Source organism: Ursus arctos, unplaced genomic scaffold (assembly GCF_023065955.2).
Source record: "Ursus arctos isolate Adak ecotype North America unplaced genomic scaffold, UrsArc2.0 scaffold_5, whole genome shotgun sequence".
Taxonomy (NCBI): Eukaryota; Metazoa; Chordata; class Mammalia; order Carnivora; family Ursidae; genus Ursus; species Ursus arctos.
Window position 1 is genome coordinate 38,372,644 of NW_026623067.1, and position 23,811 is coordinate 38,396,454.

Consider the following 23,811-nt stretch of genomic DNA (forward strand, 5'->3'; position numbering starts at 1 on the left):
AGAGATAAACGAGCTTAAAATCTACTTTTTCCCCAGAATATTTGGAATCCTGGGAAGTGTATTTTGATGGTTTATATAATAAGGAGGAAATCAAAACATAACAAAGTGAAGTTCATAGAAGACCCTTGCATTAATAAATATGGATCCCTAAGAACTACAACTTTAAGGTGAAAGTAAACGGGAAATGGATGCGCCCTTGTGTGGAATTTAGCTCTGAATTTAATTTGTTAGCACTGAACTTGATTTAACATGATTGTTGACAAAGTAGTGCTTCCAGATTCTGATGGAAACAAATGCAGACTTTCTTTTTTTTTATAATAATATTTTTTTATTATGTTAGTCACCATACAGTACACCCCTGGCAAATGCAGACTTTCTATAAAAGAAAGTTCACCCTAAGGCTAAAAATATTCATGTAAATAAGTTTTATATTCTTAACTTGAACACAAAGATAACTGCATACACAAGGAAACATGACACCATGAGTGAGAGCCAGCAGAAAAAAACAGAATACAGAAATATACTTTAAACATTTTAATTAGCAGACATAATCTAATAATATGCTAAACACTTTAATTGAAATAAAAGTTATGCTTAAAGATGTAAAGAGAATAAGAAATATGATAGATTATTAAAGAACCAAATAGAACTCCTAGAACTAAAAAATATAACCAAAATTTAAATTCAATCAAAATTGAATAAAGGTTTAACAGGAAAGTAGATATAACCAAATAATTTGTGAAGTGAAAGGTCATAATATAATTTATCTAGCATACAGCTCAGAGAGTTTGGAAGATGAAAAATATGGAGGAGATGGTTAGAAACATAGGACGGAGTACAAAGTTTAAGATAGGATCAGCAGCAATATTTGAAAAATGTTGGAGGGTCACCTGGCTGGCTCAGTTGGTGGAGCATGTGACTCTTAATCTCAGGGTCATGAGTTCAAGCCCCATGTTGGGCGTGGAGCCTACTTAAAAAAATACATATAGGTATGAGATTTTTCCAGAATTGATTAAAATGTCAACAGATTCAGAAGACTCAAATAAACCTGACAGGATAAATAAAAGATAACTATGCCTGGAAACATCATTGTGTAGTTTCAAAAAGCCAAAAATAAAGAGAAATCTTTTTTTTTTAATGAAAAGGCATAGGAAAAAGACATGTAATCTTTAAACACATAGCAGTTAGACAGACAGCTATGTTCCATGCTGACAATTTCTCAACAGTAGCACTGGAAATTAAAAGCAAAATATCTTCAATATGCTGGAAGAGATTAGAAAATCTTCCTGCCTTAAATACTCTGCACATAAGAGTCATTAAATGAGAGAATCAAATGAGAGCTATCAGTTTGGCTTTAAATTAAACAAGATCATAGGAGAGAAGTGGTGTAAAGACATTTGATTTCTCAAATATAACTCCTACAGTTTTATTCTGTCTATCCCTTACCACAATTGTGAGTCCAGGAGTTTGACCTATCCTGTTTCTAGGCTTCTTCATCTCTGGTGACATTCACGTATACTCTAGTCGTAGTCACCTGAGACCATGGCCACCTTCTGGAGATGGTAGTCTCTTAGAGCTACATCATCTCTGAAATTGCAACATCAAGCATACTCCTCTTAATTTACAACTTACTTTCTTTCTTGAAGGGCTTCAACCACCATTTATATCAATAAATCCCAGATTTGTCTCTGCCACTCAAACCTTTTTTCTCAACTGCGTTTATGTCATGGGAGATCAATTATATAACTACTTATATGGACTGCTCTATCGACAATGCAGATTCAACATGTTTTAAATGTAAATGGCCCCTACCTTAAAACTAAACATCCTCTCCAACTCTCACCGGTCCCTCTCTTCTCCTTTTCCTGTTTCCTCTATCAGTTAATACCACCAACACTCACTCAGTTTCCTAAGCCTGAAAAAAAAGTACACTTCTTTTCACTTTTTCTCATCCCACTCCCTTCATGTCTAATCTGTCACCACGTCTTGTATCTTTATCATTTTAATATAAGCTTATTACTGCATTTCTAGTTGAGGTCAATGTCCTCTCCTTTTCTATTTAAAAGCCTTTAATAATCTTGCATTTCCATTGATGGAGAGGACTTATAGAATTATTTGCTTATCTCTCCAGTCTCAGTTCTTATTTCTTTCCTTTTGCTCTATGGCTCAGCCATATTGATCCTATTTCAGTTCTTCCAAAAACACTTCTCTCACCTCAGATTTGCACAATCAGATGTTGGGATTATCTGGAAATTTTACCCAACACCCAGTTTTTGGTCTAGAAAAGTCTTTTCTGTACTTTCAAATTCTGGTTAGATAACCTTTATCTATGTGCTTAGAATAGCATGAACTTTTGCTATCATGGTATTCATTATGTTCTATTTTTTTAAGTTTAAATTTATTTTTATTTTTAGTTTTAGTGGGGAGGGGCAGAGGAGGAGGGAGAGAGAGAATCTTAAGCAAGCTCCATGCTCAGTGTGGAGTGGACTCAGGGCTGAATCTCACAAAACTGAGATCATGTCCTGAACCCAAATCGAGAGTTGAATGCTTAACTGACTGAACCACCCAGGCACCCCTCATTATGTTCTATTTTTAAATGTGTAATCACTTTTCTGCCTCCATCTCTCAGGACAGAAACTGCTTACCACTCTATCCCTAACACTTGTTACCATTCCTAGCACAAAGTATATGGTCAATAAATATTTGCTAGTCAGAGTAATGAATGGATGAATAAAATGTTTATGATTATGCCTCTGGAAGGCCTGGGTCTGCAAAACAGATTTCTTTTCCACAACTAAACTGGGTTCTAGTTTGTTCAATATTTTTTATGTCAAAAACTGGACATATCTTGTTTTATTCACTACTATTGAGCATTTACTTTCTACTTCTGCCAGTGAGTCTCCTGTGGAGTGTCCCTATGTAAATGGTACTATTTACCCAGCCTGAAATGTCCAGTCACCCCAAAGCAACTATTTTCATATACTAGGTTCAGTTACAAATGCATGACCTTATTCTTATTGTCTTTTCTTTTTTTAAAGATTTTATTTATTTATTTGACAGAGAGAGAGACAGCCAGTGAGAGAGGGAACACAGGCAGGGGGAGTGGGAGAGGAAGAAGCAGGCTCCCAGCGGAGGAGCCCGATGTGGGGCTCGATCCCAGAACTCCAGGATCATGCCCTGAGCTGAAGGCAGACGCTTAATGACTGAGCCACCCAGGTGCCCCTCTTATTGTCTTTTCTAGGAGTATTTATTGATAGCTAGAGAAGACTAAAACCTCTGGTTCCCCTTTCCAATTTTCCTGGCAACATTTTGCTCACAAAGTCAATTATGTGAAAGAGTTCTCTTAACTATTTTTAGTTGTTTTATATATTGTCTTCAAAGAGAAATCATAACTCATTTGAAGTTGGGGCTATATTTTAAATATGATTTTTATATCACCACAGCCCTAACAGGTTGTGATTTATTGTGTTAAAGACTGAATAATAATAGCATCACATATCACAAAGAATGCAACTCAGAAAATAAGAACATGGAGAAAGTATAATTTAAATTAATCAACAAATACACAAAATAAATCAATATTTTGTCCCAAACTTATTTGACTGTTTAAAACCTGAGAAGCTGCAGAGTCGCGTGGTGGCGCTGCAGGATAAGATGGGGACTTTTTTGTACCATCCAATGCTCTGGTCTCCATTAATCAGTGGAACGAGAGCACAGGAGACGGAGGAAGGGAAAGAAGCTTTCAAGAGAAAGCTAGGGAGCCAACAACACCCTCGTGACAGGATTACAAGTCTATAGATTCCCAGTGGTCCAGGCTGATAGATGAGAGAGCAGTTTAGGAGCTGTTTGCGACTGAGTTGAAACATTCCTGCAGAAACACTTTTGGCTAAGGAGCCATGGAGCCAGGAGAGATTCGCCCTCAGCAGAAAAGGCAAGTGCTGCTTTTCTTTGTTTTCCTGGGAGGGTCTTTGGTGTGTTCAGAGCCCTGGCGCTATTCTGTGGCAGAGGAAATGGAGATCGGCTCCTTTATAGCCAATGTGGTGAAAGACATAGGTTTGGGTGTGGAAGACTTGGTTTCGCGAGGAGCGAGAGTCATCTTTGACGACTATAAACCATATTTACAGTTGGATCAGCAGACTGGCAACTTGCTCTTAAATGAGCAATTGGACCGGGAGGCACTTTGCCATCTCACAGAGCCATGTATATTGCATTTCCAGGTATTATTTGAAAATCCTTTACAATTTTTTCGGGCTGAACTTTGGGTTAAAGACATAAATGATCATACCCCTGCCTTCCTAGACAAACACATACTTCTGAAAATCTCAGAAGGTACTGCTCCAGGAACCTCATTCCAAATGGACAGTGCTCAGGACTTGGATGTAGGAAAGAATGGTGTCCAAAACTATACACTGAGTCCCAATCCTTATTTTCACCTTCAATTACAAGACAGTGATGACGGCAGAAAATACCCAGAGCTGTTGCTGGACCAATCTCTGGATCGAGAAAAGGAGCCTGAGTTTAGATTAACACTAACAGCCTTGGATGGCGGGTCTCCGCCTAGGTCTGGAACTACACTGGTTCGCGTTTTGGTTTTAGATATCAATGACAATGCTCCAGAGTTCCAGCGGCCTGTCTATGAGGTTCAGGTACCAGAAAACAGCCCTGTTGACTCCTTGGTCGTCAGGGTGTCTGCTACAGATTTGGATGCAGGAATATATGGAGAACTATCTTACTCATTTTCCCACGTCTCCACAGACATAAGGAAAACATTTGAAATCCATCCAGTTTCTGGTGAAATCCATTTAAAAGCGCTTCTGGATTTCGAGTTAATTCAGTCATATACAATAAATATTCAGGCCATTGATGGGGGTAGCCTTTCCGGAAAATCAGCAATTTTAGTTCAGGTTGTGGATGTGAATGACAACGCACCAGAAATAGTCATGACATCTCTTACCAGTCCCATACCTGAAAATTCGTCACCTGAAATGGTGGTCGCTATTTTTAGCGTACGAGACCAAGACGCTGGGGACAACGGGAGGATGGTGTGCTCCATTCAGGATGACCTCCCTTTTCTCTTGAAGCCTACCTTCAAGAATTTCTACACCCTGGTAACAGAGCTACCACTGGACAGAGAAAGACAAGCCGAGTACAACATCACCATCACCGTCACCGACCTGGGCACCCCCAGGCTGAAAACCCAGCACAACTTAACGGTGACGGTGTCCGACGTCAACGACAACGCCCCCGCCTTCAGCCAAAGCTCCTACACCCTGCGGGTCCGCGAGAACAACAGCCCCGCCCTGCACATCGGCAGCGTGAGCGCCACCGACAGAGACGCGGGCGCCAACGCCCAGGTCACCTACTCGCTGCTGCTGCCGCCCCACGACCCGCACCTGCCCCTGGCCTCGCTGGTGTCCATCAACGCGGACAACGGGCAGCTGTTCGCGCTCAGGGCGCTGGATTACGAGGCGCTGCAGGCGTTCGAGTTCGGCGTGCGCGCGGCCGACCGCGGCTCGCCGGCGCTCAGCAGCCAGGCGCTGGTGCGCGTGCTGGTGGTGGACGCCAACGACAACGCGCCCTTCGTGCTGTACCCGCTGCAGAACGGCTCGGCGCCCTGCACCGAGCTGGTGCCCAGGGCGGCCGAGGCGGGCTACCTGGTGACCAAGGTGGTGGCGGTGGACGGCGACTCGGGCCAGAACGCCTGGCTGTCGTACCAGCTGCTCAAGGCCACGGAGCCCGGGCTGTTCGGCGTGTGGGCGCACAACGGCGAGGTGCGCACGGCCCGGCTGCTGAGCGAGCGCGACGCCGTCAAGCACAGGCTGCTGGTGCTGGTCAAGGACAATGGCGAGCCGCCGCTGTCGGCCAGCGTCACGCTGCACGTGCTGCTGGTGGACGGCTTCTCGCAGCCCTACCTGCCGCTGCCGGACGTGGCGGCGGCCGAGGCCCGGGCCGACCCGCTCACCGTCTACTTGGTCATCGCCTTGGCGTCGGTGTCGTCGCTCTTCCTGGTGTCGGTGCTGGTGTTCGTGGCGGTGCGGCTGTGCAGGCGGAGCCGGGCGGCGTCGGGGGGCGGCTGCTCGGTGCCCGAGGGCCCGTTTGCGGGCCACCTGGTGGACGTCAGCGGCACGGGGACCTTGTCCCACAGCTACCAGTACGAGGTGTGTCAGGGGAGAATCTGGGATCAGGGAATTTAAGTTTTTGAAGTCTGTTGTCTCCACCCAACAGAGGTCTGTGAACAATGTGGAGGAAAACTCAAATTTTGTAAATAGGTTTGGATTCAGTTAGGAATTTGGGTGAAGGAATTTGGGTTCTTTCTGAATATGATAGGTCTCCATTACTGTTTTTGGTCAGTATAGAATTTCTTGGGTGATTTGCTGATTCCATATTCCTATTAAGGCGATTAGAAATATTCTTTGAGTATATACTCATATTTACTCTCTTTTTATCATTTCTATTTTGATGGAGACAAAGAATTTTTAACTTCATTGCATTACTGAAAAGTCATGAACATGTGTTGAGTTTATCAACCTTTCATTATCAAGCACTGTTGATTGAAGAGGACCCAGCCCCATCCTCTATTTGATAGTTATATGGAGACTCTAAATTTTTGATGTTGCAGTTACTTAGAAAGCACCATGATATTAATATAATGAAGTATTAGTATAGCTTCTGTGTAATCTGATACTAAGCCTACTTGTCTTAAATTTTTAAATGGAGAAATGTCTGCAAAAATTGCATGTTTTTGTTTCACAGTAGTATTAAATAGAAAGGTTACAATTTCTCCCATACTTAAGGGCTTTTCCTCTATATCAACCTTCAGTATACCATATATATGAGTATTGTCAAAAGATTATTAGTTATTTCAAGATATTTAAGTGATAGATCCCTTGTGGTATCTGTCTAGCTCACGCCATAATTTTCAGGAAACTTTTCTCTTCAGAAGAAGTGCATGGTTGCAGCCATGTTTATTTTATTTGACCCATTTCCCTCTGTCTTCAGACAATCAGACAAGATGATATTGCTAATCCAAACTGAGTAAATCTCTTTTGTTTAAAAAATAGCTTTAGAAATCAGATCTAAAATATTTTCTGTTAGGAACTTAACAAGAAAGTAGTAACGTGTTGGCTAAATACATGGAAGGAAAAACAGAAAGTCAGTGCACTTAGAGACAAGAAGAAAGGAGATGCCTAAAAAGTAACATTATGGATTTTCAGGTCCCTCCCAAGTCTGCTTTCTCCCCTGGCTTTTTGGAAACAAGTATGTGGGCTTTTAAGAAATCTCCCTTTAATTATGATAACCACATGGATTTTTCCCTTGTCAAAAGCATGTTTAGATTCTTGCATGGATAGAACTTTACTCTTCATTGGAGATTTTTAAATTGGGCTTTTTATACTAGTATAATACTATTTGGGATCAAAAGTTTGTGGATTAGTAGTCTGTAAGGGACAAGCATAGATAGGCTTTGGTTAAAATATATGATTTTGGGAAGAACTGATGGCTATTTTAAAATTTTACAGTTTTTAAAAAAGATTTTATTTATTCATTCATTCGACAGAGATAGAGACAGCCAGCGAGAGAGGGAACACAAGCAGGGGGAGTGGGAGAGAAAGAAGCAGGCTCATAGTGGAGGAGCCTGACGTGGGGCTCGATCCCGTAACGTAACGCCGGGATCACACCCTGAGCCGAAGGCAGACGCTTAACCGCTGTGCCACCCAGGCTCCCCTACAGTTTTTTGAGTGTCTTATGGAAATTCTTTGAAAATTATCCTATGTAAGAAAGTTTTGAATATTATTACTGTCATAATAGCATTAGTGTGAAATAACATTGACAATGTAAAATGTGTTCTAAAAGAGATGTATACTTTAGGATCTTTATAGCCTGGCATTTATGTTCTGTTTTTTTTTTTTTTAAGAATCTATTCCATTACATAGGGGATGCCAGAGTATTTTGCCATTTAATGAAAAACATTTAGATCATTCTGAAGTATTGCAAATTACTTTTCAAAAGAGCATAGAAAATGGCTACTTGGAAACATGGTGTTTGGTTTATCCAGCTCATATACTGTACTAGGATCCCAGCAAAAAAGGGGGCTCCTACATTAGGAGGAGAATCCATCTATCAGAATTTTAAAATTAATTGTGATTTATTGATTGATCTATTAAACAAATATCGGTTGAGCATCTACCATGTGCCAGGGACTATTCTAGATGTTGGGAGATGCGGACATGAACAAAACAAAGATCTCAAGCACAAGAAAGACACAGAAAAGAAAATATTAAATATGGACATATATGCTATATCAGATAAATGTTATGGAGGAAAAGCAGGGTAAGAGATATAGGAAAGCCCTCATATGCACTTTCCCATAGTTTGAAAGTCTTATAAAATCATAATTCTCTGACCTTATGTCAAATGATATCATAAACTAGTTAACTGGTAGCTTTTTCTTTGATGTGATTCAACTAATGGGAACCGCCGTTCTGTCACATACACTGCCTAGAATTTGAAAGAAAATCTAGAGGAATTCGTCCTTTTTGCTGAGGGAATTTTAAGAAATCACATAGGTATATACTGTTATTTTCACAACATGATTTATCACAATTGTCTTCTTTCACTTCTCAACTTTCCTAGTGCCTCACCCAGACTACAGGTTGTAAAAAGTAGGGATCATGTTTGGGTTGTTCACTGATCTATCAGAACTGAGTACATAGATACCAATAACACTTCTTTGAGTGAAGGAATGAATAATTATAATTACATGGTTTTCTGATTACATCACCTCCTTCAAACCATTTTCAAACTCCTAATAGCCCCCTGGATTATCAGAGAATACAACTGTAGCGATTCTTTTGGAAGACAACGCATGGTGGCGCTGCAGGCTAAGGCTTAAAAAATTTTTTTTAAAAGCCCAGGAACTGCTACGAACTGTACTTCCGATTTATAGCTGAAAACAAAAGCCTGTACGCAGAGTTCAGGACCAGTACGTCGTGCTACTCACCAACATTTCCGGACAGGTAACCGAGAGATCCATCACTGCCTAAGGTAGAACTGGGCCCTGTTTCTGAAAAGGCATTTGTGGAAGTAAAGATGGAGGCCGGAGGGGAGTGCTTTCCTAAACAAAGGCAAGTCCTGATTCTCTTTCTCGTGTTGGGAGTGGCTCTGGCAGGCTGGGAATCTCGTCGCTATTCCGTGATGGAGGAAACCGAGAGTGGCTCGTCTGTGGCCAACCTGGCCAAGGACCTGGGGCTGGGAGTGGGTGAGCTAGCAGCGCGAGGAGCCCGGGTGGTCTCTGAGGATAATGAACCCCGCTTGCAGCTTGATCTGCGGACCGGGGAGTTGATATTAAATGAGAAACTGGATCGGGAGGAGATGTGTGGCCCCACAGAGCCATGTGTAATGCATTTCCAAGTGTTACTGAAAAAACCATTGGGAGTATTTCGAGCTGAGCTACTGGTGAGAGACATAAATGACCATTCTCCAGAGTTTCCTGAAGGAGAAATGACTCTGAAAATCTCAGAGAATAGCCCCCCTGGGACCGTGTTTCCTCTGAAAAAAGCCCAGGACTTGGACGTGGGCAACAACAACATCCAAAATTACAGTATCAGTCCCAACTCTCATTTCCATGTTTCTACCCGCACCCGGGGGGATGGTAGGAAATACCCAGAACTGGTACTAGATAAAGAGCTGGATCGCGAGAAGCAGGCGGAGCTCAGATTAACCCTCACAGCGCTGGATGGCGGCTCTCCACCCCGGTCTGGCACCGCGCAGGTGCGCATCTTGGTCTTGGACGTCAATGACAATGCCCCTGAGTTTGCAAAGACACTCTACCAGGTGCAGGTTCCAGAGAACAGCCCTGTGGGCATGCTAGTTGTCAAGGTCTCCGCTAGAGATTTAGACACTGGGACAAATGGGGAGATATCTTATTCCTATTTTTATAGTTCTCAGGAGATAAGCACAACTTTTGAGCTAAACAATCTTTCAGGAGAAGTTCGACTAATTAAAAAACTAGATTTTGAAACAAGATCTTCATATGAGCTGGAAATAGATGCGTCTGATGGTGGGGGGCTTTCTGGAAGATGCTCCGTCTCCATTGAGGTAGTGGATGTTAACGATAACTACCCAGAAATAATTATTTCATCACTCACCAGTCCCATTCCTGAAAATTCTCCTGAGACAGAAGTGGCCCTATTTAGAATTCGAGACCGAGACTCGGGGGACAACGGAAGGATGATTTGCTCCATCCAGGATGATCTCCCCTTCCTCCTGAAACCATCAGAAGAGAATTTCTATACTCTGGTTACAAATGGGGCGCTGGACAGAGAGAGCAAAGCCTTATATAATATCACTATCACCGTCACCGACCTGGGGACCCCCAAGCTGAAAACCCAGCACAACTTAACAGTGACGGTGTCCGACGTCAACGACAACGCCCCCGCCTTCAGCCAAAGCTCCTACACCCTGCGGGTCCGCGAGAACAACAGCCCCGCCCTGCACATCGGCAGCGTGAGCGCCACCGACAGAGACGCGGGCGCCAACGCCCAGGTCACCTACTCGCTGCTGCTGCCGCCCCACGACCCGCACCTGCCCCTGGCCTCGCTGGTGTCCATCAACGCGGACAACGGGCAGCTGTTCGCGCTCAGGGCGCTGGATTACGAGGCGCTGCAGGCGTTCGAGTTCGGCGTGCGCGCGGCCGACCGCGGCTCGCCGGCGCTCAGCAGCCAGGCGCTGGTGCGCGTGCTGGTGGTGGACGCCAACGACAACGCGCCCTTCGTGCTGTACCCGCTGCAGAACGGCTCGGCGCCCTGCACCGAGCTGGTGCCCAGGGCGGCCGAGGCGGGCTACCTGGTGACCAAGGTGGTGGCGGTGGACGGCGACTCGGGCCAGAACGCCTGGCTGTCGTACCAGCTGCTCAAGGCCACGGAGCCCGGGCTGTTCGGCGTGTGGGCGCACAACGGCGAGGTGCGCACGGCCCGGCTGCTGAGCGAGCGCGACGCCGTCAAGCACAGGCTGCTGGTGCTGGTCAAGGACAATGGCGAGCCGCCGCTGTCGGCCAGCGTCACGCTGCACGTGCTGCTGGTGGACGGCTTCTCGCAGCCCTACCTGCCGCTGCCGGACGTGGCGGCGGCCGAGGCCCGGGCCGACCCGCTCACCGTCTACTTGGTCATCGCCTTGGCGTCGGTGTCGTCGCTCTTCCTGGTGTCGGTGCTGGTGTTCGTGGCGGTGCGGCTGTGCAGGCGGAGCCGGGCGGCGTCGGGGGGCGGCTGCTCGGTGCCCGAGGGCCCGTTTGCGGGCCACCTGGTGGACGTCAGCGGTACGGGGACCTTGTCCCACAGCTACCAGTATGAGGTGTGTCTGAGGGAAGGATCTGGGACCAATGAGTTCAAATTCTTGAAGCCTATCTTCCCCAATATTCTGAGCCAGGACCTTGGGAGTAAGTCAGAGGGAAGTCCAACCTTCCGGAATAGTTTAGGTATCTGAAACTTTCCTGTTTACTTTTCCATCAGTTTTGTCTCCTTCACCTTTCTGTTTCTTTTTTTAATCCAGTAGTAATTTTAGTTGTACTTTCCCCCTTTCTTTTCCATAGTAAATTTACTGTTTGTTGGCCTGATTATCCTATGATTATTTTTCCAATTATTGTAGTATTAGTAGAAATTCTATATCAGGAAATTCATATTTCTGATTAAAATTTTCATGCTCGTTCCTAAAGAATAATATGAAAATTAACCTCTCAGAATAAACAATTCTTATTTTCAAAGTATCTTACTAACGATATGACACTACTTAAGAATGCCTGATTCCTGGGGCGCCTAGCTGGCTCAGTTGGTTAAGCAACTGACTCTTGATCACAGCACAGGCTTTGATCTCAGGGTTGTGAGTTCAAACCTGTGTTGGGCTCCATGCTGGGTGTGGAGCCTACTTAAAAATGAAAGAATGTGTGATTTCTTTTTACATACTCATTTTTAAATTACTGGAAGCCTTTTAGGTTTTATTAGTAACACACCTATGACTTTTGCATAGCCCCTTACGTGTTTGAGGTGGAATCAATTTGTATTTACCCATGCCCAGTTTTTCCAAGCCCTTTTTTTGATTTTTGTTTTACAAATAGACAGCAATGTGTATGTTTTCATGCTATTTATTTCAAAAAGTCACACTTGTAAGCATTAGATTTTCATTCTGAGATACACGTCACATCATGAAAATACATCTTTATTATGCATTCTTTCTCAGAAATTCATGTTGAAAAAACATATGGGTTCTTACATGTAACTTAAGTTATGATCCTGATAAGAGTCCAGATAGATTTACTGATACCCAGATTGTATTTACGGTGTTTTTATATTCTAACAGCTCTAGTGCCAGGTAAGGCATTGCTTGCAATTATCTGCTATGATTGCAGAGTAGTTCTCAAGTGGCTTCCAAGTTCTAGGCCTAGAGAAGTTTTTGATGGCACAACATGCCAATATCTACTTGCCTTTGGATGATGACATTGTACTTGTTATTAGGGATTTGAAAGAATATATATTGCATAATTAATATTAGTTAACCAAAGAAAACTTACTAAAGGATATGTTGGTGAGGGTGTTGAATGATTTGAAGACGTAATCAGCTCTATTGTCAGGATTCCTCTATCTCCAGGAAGCCTCTTAGTTTTGCAGATGCTATGGAATGGTGTGGTAGACAGAATAAACGCTCCCTAAAGACATCGGCATCCTAATTCCTGGAACTTGTAAGATATTAAGCCATATTGTAAAGGGGAATTAAGGTTCAGATGGAATTAAGGTTGCTAATTAGTTAACCCGAAAATGGAATATCCCAGATGCTCTGTGTGGGCCTGATTCATCAGCTGAAAGGCCTTAAGAGCAGATCCGAGTTTTCCCTGAAATAAAGAAGAAATTCTGCCTGTGGGCAGGGGCTTCAGCTCGTGTGCCAGAGTTCCAGCCAGCCCTTTAATTGCCTGTCCTACAGATATTGGACTTGCCTAGCCAGCTCCCACAATTGAGTAAGTCACTTCCTTGCAACAAATCTCTCATTATGTATCTCTGCTGGTTCTGTTTTCCCAGTTGAACCTCAAATGATACAGGTTTTGGTACATGGAAGTGGACTACTACTGTAACAAATAACTAAAATCATAGGAGTTGTTTTGGAACTCGAAGGTAGGTAGAGGCTGGAGGATTTTGAAAAGCGTGATGGAAAAATACATTGCTTTGAAAAGTAGAAATATGGATATTAACAAGTCTGCTATCAAAGTCTCAAAAGGAAGTAAGGAGCATGGTGGAGAAAACATATGTTGCCATATGGAATACCTACCTAAATCAGGGTGCCTGGGTGGCTCAGTAGGTTGTGTCTGACTTGGTTTTGGCTCAGGTCATGACCTCAAAGTCGTGAGATCAAGCCCCACGTCAGGCTCCAGGCTGAGCTTGGAGCCTGCTTAAGATTCCTTTTCTCCCTCTCCCTCTGCCCCCTGCCCTCACTCTCCAGTGCCAGCGCTCTGTCTCTCTCTCTTCAAACAAAACAAAACAAAAACAAAACAAAAAAACCCAAAAAACCCCTATATCATTGTAAAGAGAATGCTGGTAGAAATATGGATGTTAAAGTCACTGATGGTGAGGGATCAGACAGAAATGAGGTGCAGCCCGGGTTCTTCTTGCTGCTTATAATGTGAGAGGAATGAAATAGATGGAGGGAAGAACTGTTAAGCTTTTAAAAGGGACTAGAATTTGGTAATGTGGTAAATTCTTTGACTATTCAGATTGCACAAAGGGCTCAAATAAGGAAAGTATGTTCTAGATTGAAAGCCAAGGGGTCATAGGACAAACTTCTGCTAGTGCCTTGAAAGGATTAAAAGAGCATTCAGTCACACAGCAGGTTCTTTAAAGAGGTTAGGCATGTGATTCATGGAAATTCCAGCAGAAGTCAGGAACAGACATGAGATTACCCAGGAAAGAACGGTGAAGCAACCTATTGTCAAGGAGAGAGAATCCCTGTGACATACACAAGGGACTCAGAAAGTTCTTGAGAATGTTATACCAACAGAAGTATTAGCAGCTTGAATTGAAGAGACAGAATGATATAAAAGAAACCTATTGTACTGAACAATTCTATAAGCCAGAAATGATTGAAAAAAAATACTAGCCAAAAAATATACTACCGTTTCATGAAAAAGGAAGGATGGCTCATAAGACAGAGCCTGGAGCCCAGAGTGTGGAGGTCCAAACCCAGGCCTTGAAAGGAAAGAGAGTTTTCCTGGATGGATTTCAACATTTCTTGGGGCGTATGACTATTTCTACTTCTATTTTCTGTTTTTCAAGTGGAATGGCTATTAACTGTTACCCTGTGCCTATCCCACCATGATATAGTTTGGAGAGCAGAAAATTTGTTTAGTTTCACTGGTCCACAGATGGAGAGCAATTATGCCCAGGATGAGTAGTACCTAGGGTTTCACCCATACCTAATTTAGATGATATAAATAGTGAAATTTTGAGTTTTTAATGAAATTTAGATGAAATTATGAACTGAGTTGATACTGTAATGAATGAGATCTCTGGGGACCTTGAGTGTGTATATATATATATATATATATATTTACGTGGGATGAATGTAAATCTTTGGGGGCCGGAGAGTGGACTTCGGGTAAGGAGAATAATGGTCCTACAAAGGATCAGAGTCCTAATCTCTGGAAATGTATCATTTGCTATGTGGCAAAGAGGAATTGGATTTGATGATAGAAAAAAGGTTACTGATCAGCTGACCTCAAAGAGATTACCCTAGATTATCCAGGTGGGCCAATGTAATCACGAGGGCCCTTAATAAGAGGTTGTAGAAGCAGAAGAGTCCGTGTCAGAGTGATGTTTTACTGACTTTGGAGATGGAAGGGAGCCTCCAGTGAAGGCATGCGGGCAGGCACTAGAAGCTAGAAAAGGCAAAGATGAATTCTCCATTAGGGCCTCCATAAAGGAACACAGCCCTACCTTAAATGTAGCCCAGTGAGACCCATTTTAGACTTGACCTCTAGAGCTATAAGATTATAATAAACTTGGGTTTTTAAGCCACAAAGTTTGTGGTAATTTGTTATAGCAGTGATCAGAAACGAATACAAATGACTTCTTAAAAAGCCATTTCTGAACCCATTTTTCTTTGCCTGCCCCTACTCTCGGCCAAAATATTCACGTTCCCATAATCTCTTGCAGGTCGGAGTATCCTAGCACTCAGCTATTGCTAGTGCTTTAAAAGTGCAATGGGGGCATTATGCTTAAGGGAAATTGTTTCTTTCCTTTTTTATTTTTAGCTTTTTCTTTTTCCTTTTTAAATTGAAGTAGAGTTGATACACAATGTTATATTAGTTTCAGATGTACAACATAGTGATTTAACAACTCTACATTATGCTTTGTCATCACAAGCGTAGTTACCATCTCTCACCTTACAACACTGTTACTATACCGTATTCCACCGCATTCCCTGTGCCATACCTTTCATGCACATGAATTACACATTCCATAACTGGAATCCTGTCTCCCACTCCCCACTCTTCTTCACCCATTCTGCTCATTCCCTCTGGCAAACACCGGTTTGTTCCCTGTATTTGTGTCTCTTCTTATTTCTGGGGTTGGTTTGTTTGTTTGGCGTTGGTTTTTTTTTTTTTTTTTTTTTAGATTCTACATGTAAGTGAAATCATATGGTATTTGTCTCTGTCTGACTTATTTCACTTAGCTTAATACCCTTAGGTCCATCCATGTTGTTGCAAAGGATGAAATCTCATTCTTTCTTATGGCCGAATAATATTCCATTGTATATTTATACCACATCTTCTTTATCCATTCAGCTATTGATGGACTCTTAGGTTGCTTCCATACCTTGGCTATTGTAAATAATGCTGCAGTAAACATAGAGGTGCATGTATCTTTTCGAATAGTGTTTCTGTTTTCTTTGGGTAAATAACCAATGTGTAATTACTGGATTGTATGGTATTTCTTTTTTTTTTTTAAGATTTTATGTATTTATTTGAGAGAGACAGAGAGAGAGAGCTCATAAGTGTGGGGAGGGGCAGGGGAAGAGGGAGAAGCAGACTCCCCACTGAGTGCAGAGCCCCATGCAGGGCTCAATCCCAGGACCCTGACATCATGACCTGAGCTGAAGTCAGACACTTAACCGACTGAGCTGTGCAGGTGCCCCTATATGGTATTTCTATTTTTAATTTTTTGAGGAAACACCATGCTGTTCCACAGTGGTTGCACTAAGTTGTATTCCTTCCAGTAGTGCAGGAGAGTTCCCTTTTCTCCACATCCTTGCCAACACTTGCTATTTCTTGTCTTTTTGATACCAACCATTCTGAGAGGTATAAGGTGACATTTCATTGTGGTTTTGGTTTGCATTTCCCTGATGATTGGTGATGTCAAGCGTCTTTTCATATGTTTATTGGACATCTGTATGTCTTCTTTGAAAAAATGTCTTTTGAGGTCCTCTGCCCATTTTTAAATTGGATTATTTGTTTTTTGGTGTTGAGTTGTATGGTTTTTTGAGAGAGAGAGAGAGGGAAAGGAAGGAAGGAAAGAAGGAAGGAAAGAAGGAAAGAAAGAAAGAAAGAAAGAAAGAAAGACAAGCAAAGAAAGAAAGAAAGACAAATGTGCCTGGTAGAAGGATCAGAAATTCCTGCAAGAGCCTGACCCAGGGCTCCATCTCACAACCCTGAGATCATGACTTGGGCTGAAACCAAAAGTGACAAGCTCAACCAACTGAGCCACCCAGATGCCCTGAGTTGTATAAGTTCTTCATATATTTTGAATACTAACCCCATATTGGATATATCATTTGCAAATGTCTTTCTCTCATTTAGTAGGTTGCCTTTGTTGTTGTTGATGATGGTTCCCTTTGCTGTGCAAAAGCTTTTAATTTGGGTAAAATTAAGGCAAATATTTTTCAAAGGGCTAGTCTGAGGTGGCATGTTCCTAGGGTCTTTTGCCCATTTTCCTTTTTCATAACCAGCGTGGGTATTGGGGAGTAAGCCAGCAGCCAGCTTGCAGCCATGAGATGAATACTCTGATCTGCCGTGGCTGACTTTATATTTTTATTCAGTCATTTTAATCAGGCTAATACAAACATACACAAATAACTGAACTTTTTTTTTTAAGTTTTATTTATTTATTGGACAGAGAGAGACACAGCAAGAGAGGGAACATCAGCAGGGGGAATGAGAGAGAGAGAAGCAGGCTTCCCACTGAGCAGGGAGCCTGATGCGGGACTCGATCCCAGGACCCCGGGATCATGACCTGAGCCGAAGGCAGATGCTTAATGACTGAGCCACCCAGGTGCCCCAATAACTGAGCTTTCAAAAGAATATTCCTGGCTAGTAGCAACCCAAAAGTTGAGTTGTGAAGAATAGAATGAAAAGTTGAACTGATAAGCTACTCTTTAAACCTGTGGGAGGGGCGTGCTGACAAAATGACTATGTTGTTTATGAAGTAACCCAGAACTGATTTCCATCTCAGGCAGGGAAGTAGAAGGGCCAAAAATTTTACTTAGTAAAATAAATTGCCAAAATATGTGTCCTGAAAATCTTCATAAGCATATCATTAATCTACATGTTTTGATAAAATGTGCCTGGTAGAAGGATCAGAAATTCCTAGCAATCTTCTCAATATACACAGAAGTGTGTTTTGTAACAAGCTCAGAGACCCCCCCATGTTAGTATCTGTTATTCCTCTCCCTATTACTTCACAAATATTTTACTGGTAAAGGGTGGAACTCGAAGCCATCTCCAAAGGATGAATACTTATGTCTTTCTCAAATTGACCTGGCATGCCTTGAAAAGAGCATTACTTCCAATCGATCAGCATAGTCATGAAAAAGCAATAAAAATCTTCCATGATGCACTAATGGTAATGCCTCGAGCAATTTTAGAACTCCACAGCTGCACCCAGAGTGTTTGTGTATCTGTGTGTGTTTGTATATGTGTGCATTTGAATATGTGTGGGAAGGAGTAGCTTTAGTAGATGGTGGAGATACCCAGCATGCACAGATATATACCAGAGTAACATTGCTTTTCCACATTATAAAGATATTTTTCCTTTAATGCATAAACATATGTAATAAACTTGGCATTAATAACATATTCTAGAAGAGATAATATTTGCAAACTAAAGGAATTTTCTTTTTGTAAATTTAACAATGCCAGCATTGTTGAATCTACATGTTTGATAGCCTTCTTGTCCTTGAAGGAGCATCCCAGGAGAGGAAACTATGCTGTAGGTATGGTCGTTTTCTCCCCCCAGTGAGATCAGGAAACAGTAAAGTTGACATCAGGATGTGACAGGATGTGACATCAGGATGGATTAGGGTGAGGCCAAGTTGTGCAAGTATAGGGTTAGATGCTTTCTTTATCTAATATTTGGATATCTAATATTTGGATATAATATCTAATATTTGGATAGTTCATAATATATTGTTTTCATGAAGTTTTGTTTTTTTAGAATATTGCATTAAACAGTATCTATCTTTAATACTAAGTGTTGGAGAGATCCATTAATTTTCCTTCTGAGACACTTGCCTTACCCTAGTCCTGGTCCTATTGGTTGTTTCCAACTTGCAAGTTCAAGCGGTCATTATAGTACTAGTGATGCCATCACAACTGGAATCTGACCACCAAAATCTGAATCAAGTCCCCCTCCATTCTGAATATGGGATAGCAGCAGCAACAGTAGAAGAATACAAAGGTATCTAAGGAGATCCAATGAACTGGAGTCCTGCAGACTGGGAAGAGAAGAGCACCTCTATGGCTGTGATTAACCAGGCAAATTGTTTTTCTTCCAGGTGGCATGCAGCTGTGTGAAAAATACATTTATTAGGTAGATTAAATTTGCTAATAATGTTGTTGAGAATTTTACATTTATGTTCATGAGGGATATCGATCTATATATTTTTTTCATGTTATACTCTTATCAGGTTTAGTTTGAGGATTATACTGGTCTCATAACATGATTTGGCAGTTGTTTCCTCCTTTCTTTTATGAAAGAGTTTGTGTAAGATATATATTATTTCTTCTTTATGTATTTGATAGAATTTACCACAGAAACCATCTGTGGCTAACATTTTCTTTGTGGAAAAATTTCGAATTGCCAAATAAATTGTTTAAGTAGATATCCTATAATTCCAGTTTTCTGTTTCTTCTTGTGTCAGTTGGTAACATGTTTTTTAAACAATTTGTCCATTTTGTCTAAGATGTTAAATTTATTGACATGAAGTTGTTGGTAATATTTCTTTATCATCTTTTCAATCTGTTTAGGATCTGTAGTGATACCCCTCTTTCATTGTGGGTATTGGTAAAATACATTTTCTCTCCTTTTGTCTTTATCAGTATTACTTTATCAGTATCAATTTTATTAATCTTTTTTTAAAAAAATCTTTTTCTTTGTCATTTTCCCATTTCTGTTTTCTGCTTCATTGATTTCCACTCTTATATTTTTATTTCTTTTTCTATACCTACCTTAGGTTTAGTTTTCTCTTTTTCTAGTTTCTCTGAAGGTTTGGTTCATTGACACTAAGCTTTTTTTTATAGATGAAAATACATAAATATATAACTTAAAGATTTCTTTCTGTGCATTACTCAAGCTGCGTTTCATGAATTTGGATACATGGTGGTTTTTTACTGTTCAGTTTGAATTTACTTATAATTTCCCTGTTGATTTCTTATTTGATCTATTGGTTAACTGGAAGTATGTTGCTTCATTTCCAAATATCCAGAGATAACATTTTCATATTCAAAATAACTCTGTTTTGCTCTAAGAACATACTCTGAATGATTTCAATCCTTTAAAACTTATTGGGTTTTGTTGTTATCCAACATATGGGTTATCTTGATGAGTTTCTCATGTGTAGTTGAAATAAATGTGTATGTAGCGTTCTGTAAATATCAATTAAACCAAGTTGCTTGATAATTTTAAATTTTCTTTATTCCCACCATTTTTTCCTGCTTGTTCTAACAATTACTGAGATAAAATGTTAAATTCTTAAATTATGATTGTGAATTGGTCTATTTCTCCCTTCAGGTGTAGCACTTTTTAAAACTTCATGTATTTTGAAGCTCTGTTATTAGACGTGCACATAGGTAGGATTATTTTATCTCCTTGATGAATTGACACTAATTATTATGAAGCATCCCTTTTAGTCTCTGGTAATACTGTTAATCTGATAATAAAATCACCCCCATATTTCTTTCTTTTTTTTAAAGATTTTATTTTTTTATGTGACAGAGAGACAGCCAGCGAGAGAGGGAACACAAGCGGGGGGAGTGGGAGAGGAAGAAGCAGGCTCCCAGCGGAGGAGCCCGATGTGGGACTCGATCCCACAACGCCGGGACCACGCCCTGAGCCAAAGGCAGCTGCTTAACGACTGCGCTACCCAGGCGCCCCACCCCCATATTTCTTATGCTTAGGGTTCATTTGATATCTTTTTTCCCTCCTTTTACTTTCTCATTCTGTCTTTATATTTTAAATACAACTTACATAAACTGCAGAGAGTTGGATTTTGTTTTTTATCCAGTCTTGTCATTTCTGCCTCCTAATTGGAGAGTTTGTCCCATTTATATTTAATATAATTATTTATATGATTGTGTCTATGGCAATTTTTTTTAAGATTCTATTTTTTTTAAGTAATCTCTCCACCCAATGTGGGGCTCATACAGCCCCTAGATCAAGAGTCACATGCTCCACCAGATGAGCCAGCGAGGTGCCCCTATTGTAACTTTTTGATACCATCTGTTTTCATTCCTTTGTTTCTTGTTTACTGGATTTGATTTTTGTTTTGTTTGTTTTTTCTTAATTGTGTATTTTTTTGTATTCCATTTTATGCACTAAATTGACTTTTTACCCATAACATTTTGGGGGGTATTTCATCAGAGAATAAGAAGATACAGCCTTTATCAACACAGTCTACCTTGAATTAGCATTATGTCACTTCACCATCAATGTGGAAAAACTTCCTATTAGGTAATCCTCATCGTTTTCTGTCATGACACAGAGGATCAGCATAAGACATAGGAGAGGTATGTAAGAATTCATATGGTGAAGAACCTCTGTAAGTAGAATCAAATTGGAAAATATTTGAAAAATACCTTAATATGTAATGTGTAGAAGATATTCCATGCTAGAGAGAAATATAATGAGGATAATCAGTGTGAGAAAAACTTCAGCCAGATTTCAAATTTAAATGTGCACAAAAGAACTCATACTGAAGAGAAATGCTATGAATTCAGTAGATGTGAGAAAATAGTAATTAATCATTCGTTAAAACACATGGGATCACACACTGACACAAACCCTATCAATCTAAGGACAGTAAAGAGCCCTTCAGCTGTTCTTTGTATTGTAGGACTCACATGAAAATTCACACTGGAAAATAATATACAAAATGTGGGAAAGCCATTATCCGTTCTTCATCCATTCCTGTACATGTAAAACTCATGTGGAGATAAGCCTTATTTCATATAATGCAAAAAATGTTAAAAAGAAACCTTCCATTTTTTTCATCTCTTAGAAAAATGTAGACAATCTCACTGAAGAGAAATACTATGAAGATAAAAAATGTGGAAAAAAATCTTCAGTTGTCCCTCATCCTTTAGAGACAGGTGAGAACTCATACCTCCTTTGACTGTAGAAGGGTATGAGAAAGTCTTTACTTCTTGTACAACCCTTACTGTACCTGTAAGATTCACATTGAGGTGAAGCCTTACGAATATAAGAAATGTAGGAAAACCTTCATTTATTCCTGAAAGCTTACTCTACAGGTGAGAAAACATATCAAAAAGGATCTCTATACATATAAGAAATGTGGGAAAGGCTACATTTTCCCTTCTCCCTTTAATAACCACAAGCACTGGAGAGAGGCCTTATAATTGTAAACAATGTGACAAATCCTTTCGTTTTTTTGTATTTTACTGTACATATGAAAATGTACATTGGAAGAGAAACAGTGTGAATATATGAAATGCAGTAACTTCTGCCTTCTCATCTCTTAGGTCATGAGAACTCATACTAGAGAGAAGTCATATTAATATCTGGATTGTAAGAAAGTCTTGTATCTAATTCCTTCAGGGTCTTGTGAAAATTCACATTGGAGAGAAAGCATACAAGTGTAAGAAATGTGGGAAAGTGTATTTCTTAACACTTCAGTGCTTATTTGAGAACATACCCACTGAAGAGAAACTATATAAATTTAAAGAATGTGGAAAACCTTTCACATCTTTCTCATTCCTTAGTCAGCTAGCGAGAACTCATACTGTGGTATGAAGAATGTGGAAAATCTTTTAGACAAAGACATGGGGAAAGTCACATTGGAGAGAAACCCAATGAATGTGATCAATGTGGGAAAGCCTTCAGGTGCGTCTAATCTTTTATTATGCATAAGGAAATTCACACTGGAGGAGAAATCTTTAAAATGTTGTAAATATGGAATTGTTTTATCAGTGTCTCATCTTTGAAGTGACTCCTAGCTCATAATTTCTACTTTGTGTTTTCCAATATAAGCCGTTATGAAATAACCATTGCTCGCATTGTACATGTAGCTGTATCATACAACTTATGATATGTTATTTTCAGTATGTTTCATTAATATGTATTGTATCATTTCTGTTATGAAGTCTCCTTAGACTTACATAAAGTGTTTTTAGCATGTAAGTGTATTTGAAATTAGTTTTGTTACTGTTTCTAATTAATTCCCATTCCCGTATGTAGTGCATGTGGTCATTGTGATATTGCCTCTGGTACTTGTTGGGATAAGTTATTGATCTTTACTGTTGAGAGATCTGCAGCATTTTTGTAGCTAATGTAGTGTACAACCAGCTGTTTTGGTCGATAAGTAGTTGATGTAAGTAAAAAATGGGCAAAGTTATCAAAAAGAATGGTATTATTAGACTTGGTAATTTCATCCTTTGTGCTTTGTTCCTCCAAGTTGGACACAATACTTCAAGTTGAAAAGAGAGCCCTTGCAACCATAAGAGTGAAAGCTAAGGGTAATGATGATTGTGCTGGATTGTGTTAAATGAGACTTAGAACCACATTTTCCAGACTCTTATTTGCTATATGGTTGTAAGTAAGAATTGGACAAGAGGAACCTGCATGACATTTGGAATGCAAAGTGAGAAGAAGCCATTAACCTCAAAAGGATGTGGAAGTAGCAGATTGACAGATCCAGAACTGTTCAGAAGTTCCATACTTCAAGCTTGACTTCCTAACTATTGGCTTTGTTGAACATCAGCCCTGAGCCAATCACTAAGCGCCTAACTTCAGTTCCCTCAGAGGTGGCAGCTTCCACAAACATCTCCATGATCTCACCTTTCAGAGTCCTACTCTGGTGGCTACATGTGCACAGCTGTTTGGATTTCCTACACAGTCAAACCTGCCTATTCTCACTGCTGTTTCATGATATCATGATTAGAGACTTTCTCCAATCCTCTGACTCCCTTTTCCCCACATTGTGAAAAGTATAATTTCTGTAGTGAGCACATAGTTCAAAAACAATATAAACAAATAAGTGAATTTGTTCCCCTTTTGCATTGTTATGTGGCTACACTATCCTTGTACTGCCTGTTTCTGGACCCTTCCAAGAGAGAAATAAGCACCTTGCTAATTTGTGGGTCATGCTGTGAGAATTTTATGTCACTCAAAACTGAATAAAATCCAAAATGATAAACATAGTATGTGTTAAAACAATCAATCAATGTAATTCATCATTTAACAACATAAAGGAGGACATTTATGTGATCATCTCAATGCATAGGAAGTCTTTGAAAAATTCAGAATGCACTTTGTGAAAATTTTCAAC

The 23,811-nt window shown here is 40.6% G+C and overlaps 2 protein-coding genes across 4 annotated transcripts; both read left to right on the top strand.

The window, feature by feature from the left end:
- Positions 1-3,530: 3,530 nt before the first annotated feature.
- Positions 3,531-6,689, top strand: LOC125282956 (protocadherin beta-18-like). The gene is given in 2 exon segments (XM_048220898.2): positions 3,531-6,163; positions 6,165-6,689. Coding segments are annotated over 2 exon segments (2,388 nt in total). The 5' UTR covers positions 3,531-3,896; the 3' UTR covers positions 6,286-6,689.
- Positions 6,690-6,860: 171 nt separating this feature from the next.
- Positions 6,861-23,679, top strand: LOC113261841 (protocadherin beta-15-like). 3 transcript variants are annotated; one of them, XM_048220897.2, is made up of 3 exons: positions 6,861-21,616; positions 22,247-22,367; positions 22,939-23,679. In XM_048220897.2, the coding sequence occupies exon 1, from the start codon at positions 9,088-9,090 to the stop codon at positions 11,476-11,478; it is 2,391 nt and encodes a 796-aa protein (XP_048076854.1). In that variant the 5' UTR covers positions 6,861-9,087; the 3' UTR covers positions 11,479-21,616; positions 22,247-22,367; positions 22,939-23,679. The 3 variants fall into 3 exon arrangements, with proteins under 3 accessions (XP_048076854.1, XP_048076853.1, XP_048076852.1); XM_048220896.2 differs by having other exon boundaries at positions 6,861-22,367; XM_048220895.2 differs by having other exon boundaries at positions 22,247-23,679.
- The last annotated feature ends 132 nt before the right edge of the window (positions 23,680-23,811 follow it).

Coding starts and splice junctions, on each gene's coding strand:
- LOC113261841 (XM_048220896.2), top strand. CDS start 9,088: ATGGAGGCCGGAGGGGAGTGCTTTCCTAAACAAAGGCAAGTCCTGATT.